The sequence below is a fragment of the Merops nubicus genome, unplaced genomic scaffold (assembly GCF_000691845.1).
Source record: "Merops nubicus isolate BGI_N331 unplaced genomic scaffold, ASM69184v1 scaffold3914, whole genome shotgun sequence".
Taxonomy (NCBI): Eukaryota; Metazoa; Chordata; class Aves; order Coraciiformes; family Meropidae; genus Merops; species Merops nubicus.
The window spans coordinates 1-12402 of record NW_008606055.1 but is presented as its reverse complement, the minus strand read 5'-3'; the positions used below and the strand labels follow the sequence as shown (position 1 = coordinate 12402).

The 12402-nt window shown below is 45.3% G+C and overlaps 1 protein-coding gene across 1 annotated transcript in view; it reads right to left on the bottom strand.

The window, feature by feature from the left end:
• The window catches only part of RANBP10 (RAN binding protein 10), a gene marked incomplete at its 5' end in the record, with an annotated part of 30810 nt that extends 20173 nt beyond the window's left edge, over window positions 1-10637 (bottom strand). Inside the window, 2 exons of the mRNA XM_008939506.1 lie at window positions 782-804; window positions 10470-10637. Of these exons, the coding sequence (XP_008937754.1) occupies window positions 782-804; window positions 10470-10637 (191 nt within the window). The remainder of the gene's footprint in view (window positions 1-781; window positions 805-10469) is intronic.
• Window positions 10638-12402: the final 1765 nt, after the last annotated feature.

The window sequence follows — 12402 nt, the reverse complement described above, 5'->3', positions numbered from 1 at the left end:
CTGCTTGCCCTAAGCATCTGCTCCTTGTCCAGGAATGCTTTGGTTTGAAAAAGAGCAACTATTTTTTTGTTCATGACCCATTGTGAAAGCTGTGCTTTTGTAAGACCTGATGAGACATTACTGCCTGGTGTAACTCAGCTGGTGTCATTGCACTCCAGTAACTTAGCACCTGGGTTGGTGAGTCAGAGGAGTAACTATCAGCCCCACATGGATGCCTAATACATTCCTGCAGCAATTCCACAAGCTGATTACTCATCATGGGTGGAGGCTTGTCAAAAATCTGTGCGATGGGCACATATGCTACAGTCAGCTAAGCCTGACCTTCATGCTCAGAAACACACTTCCTTAATCACACCATGGTAAGAGAACAATTCCACCATGGCTGCAAAATGTGGATGAGAGAGGAAGACACTGAGAATAATAACTGATGATGGACATGAGAGGCTACTCAATGACTTTACACATGTACTCCCCACAGTTGAAGCTGCATTTGGAAGACATTGACCTGTAATGACGTTTGAATCCTTGCTTTAATTACAGAAGATGGACCAACATATTCTTAGCGGTGGTGAGGGATGAGAAGGCATGCGAGTAGCCCACAGACCCAGCCACAGGATCATGAAGTTTCAGAGAAGGGAGCATCCACAGTAATGTGTGTTACCATTTTTTAACAGGGCATCAAACAGGGAAAAAAAATGAAATAAAAAATCACCCCCCCCCACTCTTCCCTCTCTCTTCTGTTTGCATCCTTAGTTAAAATACTGAAAATAGGTGTACTTACAGGGAGGTCTGTAAAGGCTATACCTGTGGGGGGAAAAATATTAGAATTAAAAATACAAAAAGATTTTTTTCCCTGATTGTCTACATCCTTAACACGCTACAGAAGGTTACTGCATTTCAACCAACCCCAGCTCTGACCCTGCATTTCACTACCTTCTGTATTTAGAAGTAACTCCTCTCCCCAGCCCCCTCCTCTGCAAGGTTTTGCATCTGGAGAAATGTGCAGGGAAAAGCCTAAATGATTCCAACATCTCTCCCCAGAATTTGAAAGCAGCTCTTCATTTCTTTGCTTCTCCCTTTGTTACTATGAAGGAATTAAATTTTCAAGACTTAATTTGGCTTTTGAAACAGAGTTTTACTACACTGTTGCTTTGGTTTAGGCTGTAACTACCTCTCTCTGCCAGCAAGTTAGACACAAATGAACCCTCAACATTTTGTGTCCCAGCTGGGGTACAGCTTGCAACAGGACCAAGGTGTAGCCAGGAGCACCTGAGAAATACTGTGCAAAGAACAGCTTCATCCTCAACTATGCTGCTACAGCTCCAAATATAAGAGATGGGAAAAAATAGTATGGCTTCCCTGTTCAGTTACATTTGCCATGCCAGAAAAGAGGTACTTAAGGTGAGGCAGTCACTGCCTAGGATGGCTAATGGAGCTTGGCCAGAGACAATGCTCAACTACAGCCAGGTTGCTCCATGGACAGCTCTGCCATGCTCAGCATTTGATTTCGATGTGAAGGAGGGATCCTCTCCTCCCTGTCCCATGGTGTGTGTCCCTCCATCCATCATTCCTGGGATCCAGTGGCCAGGCAGCACCATGGTGATGGACTGTCCAGAGACAGCAGCTCTGTCTCCAAAACCCACAGGCCACACGCACCCACAGCACAGGGGAGACCGTCCACCTTACCAAGCTAAGCTTAATTCATTCTTTAAGCAACCATTTCAGGAGTTAAACTGGAAGCTGTGGTCTTGTCCCATGCATGCTCCCAGCAACGCTCTCTGTCCCAGCCAGAGAAAGGCTGGCACCCACACCAGTATGCCCCGTTCCTCCCCACAGCCCACCTCTCAGTCTCAGCAGCCTCTTCTGGGTGGCAGCGAAACAGCTGCACAGAAACTCACCATTCTCTTTTTTTAATGTTAGGACTATTTTAACCAGAGCTGCAATGTGATGTTACTAGATCAGCCTGATCCAAATTACACTAAATTTAAAAATTTACAATTTTAGGAGTCAGTATGGGAAACAAATAATTACAACTTGAATTACAAATAATTACTATTTGAAGCAGCACAGACCCAAAATCAAATGCTTGGGAAAAAAAATCCTGACTATCTTACTAAATAAATAGCCAGTGAGGTTTAATGAACACCTTGGCAGATAGCCAATATGATTTAATTAAGTCTTCCTCTGCCACACAGGATCACTCAGAGCCCAAGGTGGCTCAGCTTTCCCATGACAACTTGCATAGCTGTAGAGCTGGGAGCTGCACCCAACACACGGATAAGCATCTGATTTTTGAGTGTATTACATGGTGGGTGGAAAATTGTCTGGAACATCAGGATTGAAGAGTTGTGATCAGTACCTTAAAGTCCAAGTGTTGTCCTCAGGGATCGATGGTAGGGCCAATATGGTTTAATGTCTTTACTAATGTGCTGGATGATGGGATGGCGTGTGCCCTCAGCAGGCTCACAGATGTTACCAAACAGGACAGTGGACAACACACTGGAAGGCATCTTGCTATTCTGAAGGACCTCAAGGGGCTGAAGAAATGATCCAGCACAAAGCTGACAAAGCTCAACCAAAGCAACTGAAGAGCCCTGCCATCAGGTTGTAGAGAAAAAAGAGAAGAGGACAGGCTGGAGCTGACCTGAGAGAGAACAGATCAGCAGAGGATGCAGGGCGTCCTGCTGGGCAACGCGTAGAGCATGAGTCAGCAGCAGGGGCTCACAGTGAAGCAGGTCAACCACATCCTGAGCAGTATTAGTAACTGAGGCTGTATTAGTAAGAGTGTAGGTTAAAGGAAGGGATTGTTCCCTTCTCTTCAACATTTGTGAGTCTAAACTTGGAGTATGATGTCCACCTTTGGGCTCTCCAATACAAGACAGACGGTGAGACTGGATGGAGTCCAGCAGAGGCCAACAAGATGAAGAGATGCTAAGGAAAAAGGTGTTGTCAAGCCTTAAGAACATTAGGGAAGACACTTACTGCTACCTACAACTATCTTAATGTGAGGGTACAGAAAAGATAAATGCATGATGACAGGAGACAGAAGGCAACAGACAAGATGAGATGAAATATGGGAAACCCTGACTGGATAAGATTATGGATTATGACACTAAGTTGTGTGGTGCAATGGACTCACTTGAGGGAAGAGAGGCCATCCAGAGGGACCTTGACAGGCTTGAGAAATGGCCAATGCAAACTGCGTGAGGTTCAAGAAGTCACAGTGCAAGGTCCTGTACTTGGGTCAGGCCAATCCCAGGCACAAATATAAACTGGGTACAGAGCTGGTTGAGAGAAGCCCTGAAGAGAAGGACTTGGGGGTGTTGGTTGATGAGAAGCTCAACATGAGCCAGCGGTGCATGCATGCAGCCCAGGTGTCAACCACATCCTGGGGCGCATCGAGAGGAGAGTGGCCAGCAGAGCAAGAGAGGTTATTCTCCCCTTTATTCTGCTCTTGTTAGACCCCACCTTGAATACTGTGTCTAGTTCTGGTGTCCCCACCAGAAAAGGGACATAGATCTGTGTTGTTACCGACACCCGATCCCCGGGATAGCTGCCACCCAACCTCTACTGTTGGGTACCATCAACAGACACAGTCTTCAATGTGAAGGATGCTGCAAATGGTGTTTATTGCGTCGCTCCAATTGCTTATATATGACAAGCCACGCCCACAACACCCCTCGTGGGCAGTCTGAGCTTTCCGTTACATCACAAGATCTTCCGCACACCGATCCCTCCCTAGGGCGGGCTCTGCTCACCACAACAGATCTGTTGGAATGATTCCAGGTGAGGGCCACAAAGTTGATCCAGGGGCTGGAACATCTCTGCTCTGAGGACAGGCTGAGGGCACTGGGATTGTTCAGCCTGGAGAAGAGAAGACTCTGGGGTGAACCTTATAAATGCCTTCTAATATCTGAAAGGAACCCACAGGAAGGCTGAAGAGGGACTTACCACAAGAGTGTGCAGTGACAGCACAAAGGGAAATGGTTTTAAGTGAAAGGAGAATAGGTTTAGACTGGATCTTAGGAAGAAGTTCTTCAGTACAAGGGTGGTGAGACTCTGGAACTGATTGCCCAGCTTGTGGTTGCCCCCTCCCTGGACATGTTCAAGGCCAGGTTGGATGAGGCCTTGAGCAACCTTGTCATGGCAGGGAGGTTGGATGAGATGATCTCTAGGGTCCCTTCCAACCTCAGCCATTTTAAGATTCTATGATATTAACTGGGCAACAAATCAATATGAATGTGGTCAAACAGTGAATAAGGACACCAGATAAGCTCCCATGTATGATCTCCATTCTTGGAGACAGTAAAAACTTGCCAAGTTGCTGAGTAACGTGATCTAGCTGGTCCTGCTTTCAGCAGGGCATTGGATGTCTGACCTTCAGAGATCCCTCTAGAAAAATTACTTTGTGATTCTCTAAATAAATTCAGTACACTGCCTTGAAATTAAGGCATTAGTATGTTTTGCATCCTCAGTCATGGAACTACACCAGTAAAATGCTTTATGTGTACAGAGCTAGATCTGTTGCACAAATACGTTTGTCTTAGTTTGATCTGAATCTGCACTAGTACACACCTGCATCCAACAGAGTCAACAGCACAAAGAGAAGAAAATCACAGCTCTAACTAGGCAACTAAATTTGAAACTGCATTCTTTCTCTGCAGCACCTCCAAAGCCTGGATCAAATTTAAAACAAGAGACTTCATAAATTTAAAGACCTAAGAACTGCACAGCTCAAGAGGTCAGGAAGCAAGAGGGAGTGTGTGAAGAGCCTCTCCTGTGAGTCCAAGATGTTAATGTAATCATCAAGGCAGTGATATAAAGACATTAAAGGCATGTTGAGTGCTGGCGGAGAACGTGATTGAGACCTTCACCTCCCATCTAACCAAAGGACTTCCACTTTTCCTGTGACAAACACACTCTTATACATGTTTCCATGCATACAAAGTGCTTGTGGACTTTCTAGTCCAACTCTACTCTCCATCCAGCAAGAACCATCCCATCTGCCTCACAGTTGGCCATTTTCTTCAAAATACAGTTTGGAATTCAAGTTGCACAAGGCAATGCACATGTGGGTAGCCACAGTACTCCATTTCCTACATGACAGGGTACTCCTCCAGTATCTGTTTATGTAACCATAATTCAGAGGATATATCAGCAGTACTGATGGACTGTAACGAGCCATACCAAATTCAGCAAGACTGGTATCCTGAGGAGTAGACTGGGAAACATGAGCTCATGAAATAGCTGAATACTTCTGCAGCTTGCTGCTGAGGAGAAGCGCTACTAAACCCACCCAGCTCTGCGTGCTTTTGGAATCAATTATCTTCCAATCAAGCTCCTTGGGTAAAACTGTTCTTACAGAGAAACAAGGCTGTAGTCAAGTTTGATATTTTCCATTACTTTAAATTGGGTTTACCTGAAGTCTTGTTTAAAACCTCCCAGTGCTCTTGCTCTCTGCAAACTTCAATTGAAGATTTGGGGACAAACTTATTAAGTGTGGCATGGACATCTGTGTCTCCCTGTGACAACCAGATTTCTTCATTATCCCTCACGTTCCTGTGAGTTTCTAAACCGCTTGCAGACTGGTTATTTTATTTTACAGGTTAACTTGGTCCTTCCAAGTGCCTGCACTAGAACTCCGACTACAGGAATTTTTTTATATCAGGACTTCAGAAGATTGCATGCTCTTTTTATAGCCCTGCTACTCCATTTACCTTGGCCTGCTGTCAAAGTCTAAGATCTGAAACGCTCCTACACTAGTCCCTGAGCAAACTCATCCACAGATCCACTTAATCCCAGAGACCTGTAGCAGTCACATTCCCTCACCATGTCCTCTGTCCAAGACTCTCTGCTTAGTGGCTGGAGCCCTGACATTTCTCCCATTTCTCCCTCTTTCGCTCCTAATTCACCCTTGCCACACTCCTAGCTACATCTCATGATGTTTTTTGCTGCCAGGACTCTGCTCAGAACTTGAAAAAAGTATTTCAGCAGCAGCCAGAAGACCTTCAAGACATTTTTCAGAATAGAGATTTAAGACTACATATGATGTCAAGAAGTTTTCATGTGACATCTCCAAAGAAAGTTCAAGACTTAGCTCCGACCAGAACATCCAGAATTTGTGACGGCCAAGAAAACAGTTCTTATATAGTGCTCCTGATGGATCTGATTAAATGGAAAAATACAGAAACAATGGGAGAATGTAGTTAAGCAACAGGAGAAGCTGCAAGAAAAACAAAGGCAGGAAGGAGGTGTGTTCAAGTAACAGACAAAAAGGAGAAGATAGAAATGGTGTAGAGAAGATCATCTTCAGGGAAAGACAAAGCGATAGTAATTCCATTGGAAGTGAGACAGACTGAAATGTTCAGAGGCAAGGCCCTGAAACCCTGCTGTCTCGCTAACCGGCATCAGAAAGGGGCTGATTAGTCTCATCAATATTTTTGGTATCTGCAGTGGGATTACACAATTACCTCATTTCTTAAGAGAAGATGTATACAGCTTCAGCAGCTTTCTGTCAGGGAACATCAAGAAAAAGCACACTCATCCCCTTCCTGGTAACCTTGGGTTGACACAACACAGACATCAGATTCTCAGATTAGCATTAAACATCATGAAACGTTCAAGATCTTGAAGGAGATGCTTCCACCACAACAGAAAGTGTTCTGACTTTCAAATAAACCATTGCTCCTGCCTCCATCTGGTCTGAGTTTCTTGCTGGCACCTGGCTCACCCCCTCTCTCACATCTGTACTGTGACACTGCCACCGTTATGTCTCTACAGCTCAAAGAGAAGCTAGTACACAAATGAGCCAGTTGTGAACACTCAAGAGACTCCTACAGAATCACAGGATGATGGGGTTGGAAGGGACCTCTGGAGATCATCTGGTCCAACCCCCCCTGATCCAGCAGGTCACCCACAGTGAGGTGCCCAGGACAGTGTCCAGGTGGGTTTGGAATCTCTCCAAAGCAGGAGACTCCACAACCTCTCTGGGCAGCCTGCTCCAGGCTCTGCCACCCTCACAGCAGAGAAGTTTCTCCTCCTGGTCAGGTGGAACCTCCTGGGTTCCAGTTTGTGCCCGTTGCCCCTTGTCCTGTCACTAGTCACCACTCAGAAGAGTCTGGCCCCAGCCTCTTGTCCCCGGGGACCCTTTAGCTCTTGCTCAGCATTGATCAGATCCCCTTCTCAGGCTTCTCTTCTCCAGCTGAACAGCCCAAGGGCTCTCAGCCTTTCCTGGCACAGAGATGCTCCAGGACCCTCAGCATCTTCACAACCTCTGCTGGACTTTCTCCTGAGTCCAGAGTACTCTGTCTCTCTGCAACTGAGGAGTCCAGCACTGGGCCAAATACTCCCAAGGTGGCCCCACTAGGGCAGACCAGAGGGGGAGGAGAACCTTCCTTGACCTGCTGGCCACACTTCTCAGTGCACCCCAGGTGACCATTGGCCTTCTCAGCCATGAGGGCCCATTGCTGGCTCACTGGCAATTAGTTCTTCTCCACACTCCCAGATCTTTCTCTGCAGAGCTGCTTCCCAGCAGGTCAGCCCCTCACCTGTACTGCTCCATGGGGTTACTCCTCCCCGTCCAAGACCCTACACTTGCCCCTTTTGTACTTCTTGAGGTTCCTCTCTGCCCAAGTTGGACAGCAGCACAGCTCTGATGTGTCAGCCACTCCTGTCAGTTTTGTATCACCAGCAAACTGGGAGAGGGTCTATTAGTCCCTTCATCCACGTCATTGATGAAGGTGCTGAACAAGACTGGACTCGATCCTGACCCCTGGGCAACACCACTAGCTACAGGCCTCCAGCTACACTCTGTGTCACTGATGACAACCCTTTGAGCTCTGTTATTCAGCCAGTTTTCAATCTACCTCACTGTCCACTCATCTAACACACACTTCACCACTGGGGTAGGCTGCTGCCCAAGGGATCATTCAATGTCAGATTAGAAAACACAAGTTTTCCATCCAAAAAAACAAAACAAAACAAAACAAAAACGTGTTTGAAGGAAAAAGTATGGCAAAAATCAAGAGAGGAAGACCAAGCAACTTCATTGCTGTGAAGACCTCCAAATATCCCAAACAACATAAATCTCTTAGCAGGGCACCAGGCAAAGAACCAGAGGATGGCAATAACTATACTGTTTCTGTGTAAATACACACTAAAAACCAAGGACAGCAAGTAAAATGAGAGATTTTGTGAAATATTTTAAATTATTTCAGCACCTTAGTCACTGTGTATGGTGAACTTGCCTCAATCCTAAGCAATACCTCCTTTACACCATCAACTGTTGCCTGCTTTCCTCTATTTGTCTCCCTATTACAGGACTGACAAGTGCAATGTCCACAGACTGTGAATTAAATTTAGAATCATCCAGCTATTAGAAATCTGGGCAATTAGCAAATACTTATAGATGAACAAATGACTCCTAGTGTCTCCACTAGTGACTGATCTCGCTAAGCTATAAGCCACAACTCCTCACTACGGGTCCCTCACCATTACACGTGGTTTGGCTTGTAAATAGTTATAATTTAAAAGAAGCAGCAGCCAGATCAGACATTCAACTCTGAGCAGCTCCCCACTGGGTTTTTGACTGAGGCTCCCTTTATGAAATTTAGAATGCTAAAAACAAGCTTCAAAGGATGCTCAAATAATTTTTCTTTTTTCCATTCAGGGCTGGAGACCTCTGGAGATATTGCAAAGCATCAGGACTAGTTGCTGAGTGTAACAGTCACAGACTCAATCTACAATGCTTCTCAGAAGGCCTCATTTCAAGGCAACATCCCCTCACAGATCAAGGACAGGTGGGTATGAAATTAGAGGAAAACTGAAAACAAATTTCCAAAATAAGTTCTGTCTGCTTGCGCGTAAGGCCTTTATGCATCTGCCTCAGAGGAAGGATATTTCTTGAGATTTGAGAGGAAAAGCCTGCATCTCATACCTGTATCTTTGCTGGATCTGTAGCATAGCATGCTGCCTTCATAGAATCATACGCTGGCTGAGGGTGGAGGCACCTCTGGAGGTCATCTGGTCCAATCCCCCCTTCTCCAGCAGGGCCACCCAGCACTACTTGCCCAGGACTGTGTCCAGACGATTTCTGAATACCTCCACAGATGGAGACTCCACAACTTTTCTGGGAAATCTGTGACAGTGCTTGGTCACTCTCAAAATGAAAGTGTCTCCTTAGGTTCAGAGGAAACTTCCTGGGTTTCAGTTTGTGCCCACTGCCCCTGCTCCTGGCACTGAGAAGGGCCTGGATGTGCCTCCTTTGTATCATAGAAACATAGAATGCTTTGGGTTGGGAGGGACTTTAACCATCGTTTAGTTCCAACTACCCTGCATCCTCCTTTCAGGTATTCATACCGACTCACAAGATCCCCCTTCACCAGCCTGAACAGCCCCAGCTCTTTAAGCCTTTCATCTGAGGACAGACATTCCAATCTCTTCTTCATCTTGGCAGGCTTTTCCTGGACTCTCTCCAGTAGGTCTCTCTCTCTCTAATTCTCCCTGTAGTAATTTTCCCAAGAGCTCACCAGAAATTATACTCTCTCCAGGCACACATCACACTCCAATCTCACTCCTCCCTTCAGCTCAGCCAGTAACTCAAAACAACTCTTGTTCCGATAAATTTTTTGACTGAGGTATTTTTCTGCCAGGTTCTTCATCTTGAACTCATCCAGGTAGCAAGGAGAAGCAAAGGAAAGGAGTGCCTGTCCCTGCCAAACCAAATGAATTCCAGTGCAAAAGGTGACGTGGACTTATCAAAATTTACTGCACATCTTATGGGACAACAACAACAAAAAGACAAGAATTTATCAGGGGTGAAGAATACGTCATCCAAGGGAAAGATATTTAGAATGGAAACAACTTCTCATTTTAGACAAACCAGATATGATGGATGCCTGGAAAATATCTGAGAGAGATTCCTTTGGGCAAAATTTTGAAGTCTTTGACTTTAGGGGAACTACTAAAGCAGCTGTGGAATGAACTAAATCACAGGTCAAAGGTTAAATCAGACTTATGCTGAATTAATATCTAGCTTTGGGAACACATGAATCAATGTGTTACAGATGGACAAGTTCCTTTAAAAGGTGAACAGACTGATACAGTGGCTTCGTAGTCAGTTGAATAATAGACTAACTACCTTTTCCACATTTTTGTCTCCCTGTTTCCCAGCCATTAGCCATCTGATCCAACCTCCCACTGTCAATGCAGGAGCAGAGGAAAGGAACACAAGCTGGGGATGAAATCCTGATCTACTTAAACAAATGGAGCAGCACAGAAATAATTCTATGAGTATTTATGACTTGGAGCCAATTTACATCTCCTGTCTGCTGCTTAGTGCTCTTTATCTCTCCCGTGTCTTAAATCTTATCCACAAACGTGGGACAAGAGTTACAACACATTTGAAGTATTAACAGCAACAAGAGCAGGGCTGGAGCATCCCTCACCCGAGAACATCCTTCTCTACTTACCTAAACTGTGGCCGTTTTTTGTGTAGAAGCAGGTATTGTTGATAAGGTTGACACAGCAGCCGATCACATCTCCAGTGGTGAAGGTAGGGCCATAGGGCTGTCCTGTCCCTGAAGAACAAAAGGAGTGCCCATCGTCGCCATGGTACCCATAAGAATGTTTATCCCATCCTGCAAAACACCAGGTAAAAGAATGGATCAACAACAAAGGCAGTTGAGCAGAATGACGCAGGAACTACAGCTCTCGGGATGCAATTCTCCGTTAGGAAACTCAAAATTTTGACTCGTACCTCTGATTCATCCCAATATTAACTTTCTCATACCAATAATTGAAAAGAAATGAATATTCATCAATCGCAATACAACATTTCAGTTTCAACCTCATTTATCTTTATAAGAAATAAGAAAAAGAACAGATCGCAAAAAGTCATTCTGACAAAGACAAAGATTTTTTTGTTTTAAAAAAACAGTAAAGTCCCATTTCTGTTTTATCTTGTCTGCAGTGAAACAAGCTCCTCTTCAAACATTTGTGTTTCCCACTAACACAATCTTCCAGCAAAAGCATTTAATAGAGTAATTCTCAGCCAACAGCAGCTTTATCTGCACCTTTTTTGCTCGCAGGTGTAGCCGAAAGGCTAGAGGCAATTTCTACATTCTCACCTTTACATCTCCAGTTGATGAGGATTTCTGTGGTCCCCTTGGCCAATAATATTCTTACTCTGTGGACAGCTTAAAACACAACCCTTCCTTGTCAACAGGCAATTTTCAAAGTGGTCAATTCTAACATTAATATATTTTATTTCTTCTGCAGTGTGCACTGTGCCCAGGAATAAAGCTGGTCCTAGGGACTGCACCCTGCCCTCCTGCTCTGAGCAGTTCAGGTTTTTTTCTGTTCTACCTCAATTCTGTTGTAAATTCTCTTATGTGTTTCTTACATGTAGAAATGCTGGATGTAACTGGTAACCACTGGAAAAAAACAGAGAGATGAATCCATCCTCTAAAAGATAGAGTGTTCTTGAGACAGCATGTTGGTCATCTTCTACAACCACTGGACTTGATCTTAGTTCCTTTTCTAGCTGGAACTATTCTGTGATTTGATAATTCTCTTTTTAGGACTCATCTCCCTCTTGCAGAAGAGAGGAGAGGGCTCTGGTGGTTGTGGCCACAATGCTACATGAATCTACTAGCCCATGCCTGCCAACTTCAGTTGCTTCTGCTGCTCAAGATGGCTTGTCCTCTTGTAAATGCTGGGCTTTGAACCCTGAGCCCCAAATTAAGGTCGACATATGGGTGATTCGCACAGCCCTTCATAAAGAGGTGGTGAGTTTGCCTTAGAGCTTCCCCCCAGGGTGCAGCTAGCCCTGCAGAGAGAGCCAGAAGGGAAATGAGCCCCAGGGGTCCCGCAGGGAGCTGACAAAGGTCAGGGGTCTGCTTGGGGAAAAAAGCTGGGACCACTGGCAGGGAGTCAGGAGTGTCTGTCTATGGAGTGCACTCCACAGAGCCTCCTGGTTCAGGGAAGACCTCCTGAGTCTCCTTGAAGCTGGGCCCCGGTCTGTTTAGACCTTTGCGAACGTGGGCAGATTAAGGTTGTTGCTGATAAACTGGATGCTGGTCAAACTGTGCCTGAGAAGGCTACAGTGCAGGTTGCCCAGTGTAAGCGTGGAAAGAGACGGGGGCACTGTGCGCATAAGAAGGTCCATTCAGAGGTTGTGCAGGTGGATCATAATACTGATGACGCTGATAATTATATCTGGTACCCTGCAGAGTCTCATGGGGCCGTTGCCTCAGATGACTCTGCAGATGTGAGACCAGTCATCAGGAGAAAAATGGAATTTTCAGAAAATGAACCACCAGTAAGTGTGCCTACCATGGAAGACTTTATGCAGCAGGAAATTAATATTTTTGCGCTCTTTAGCCAAAGACCAAGTGAATCCCT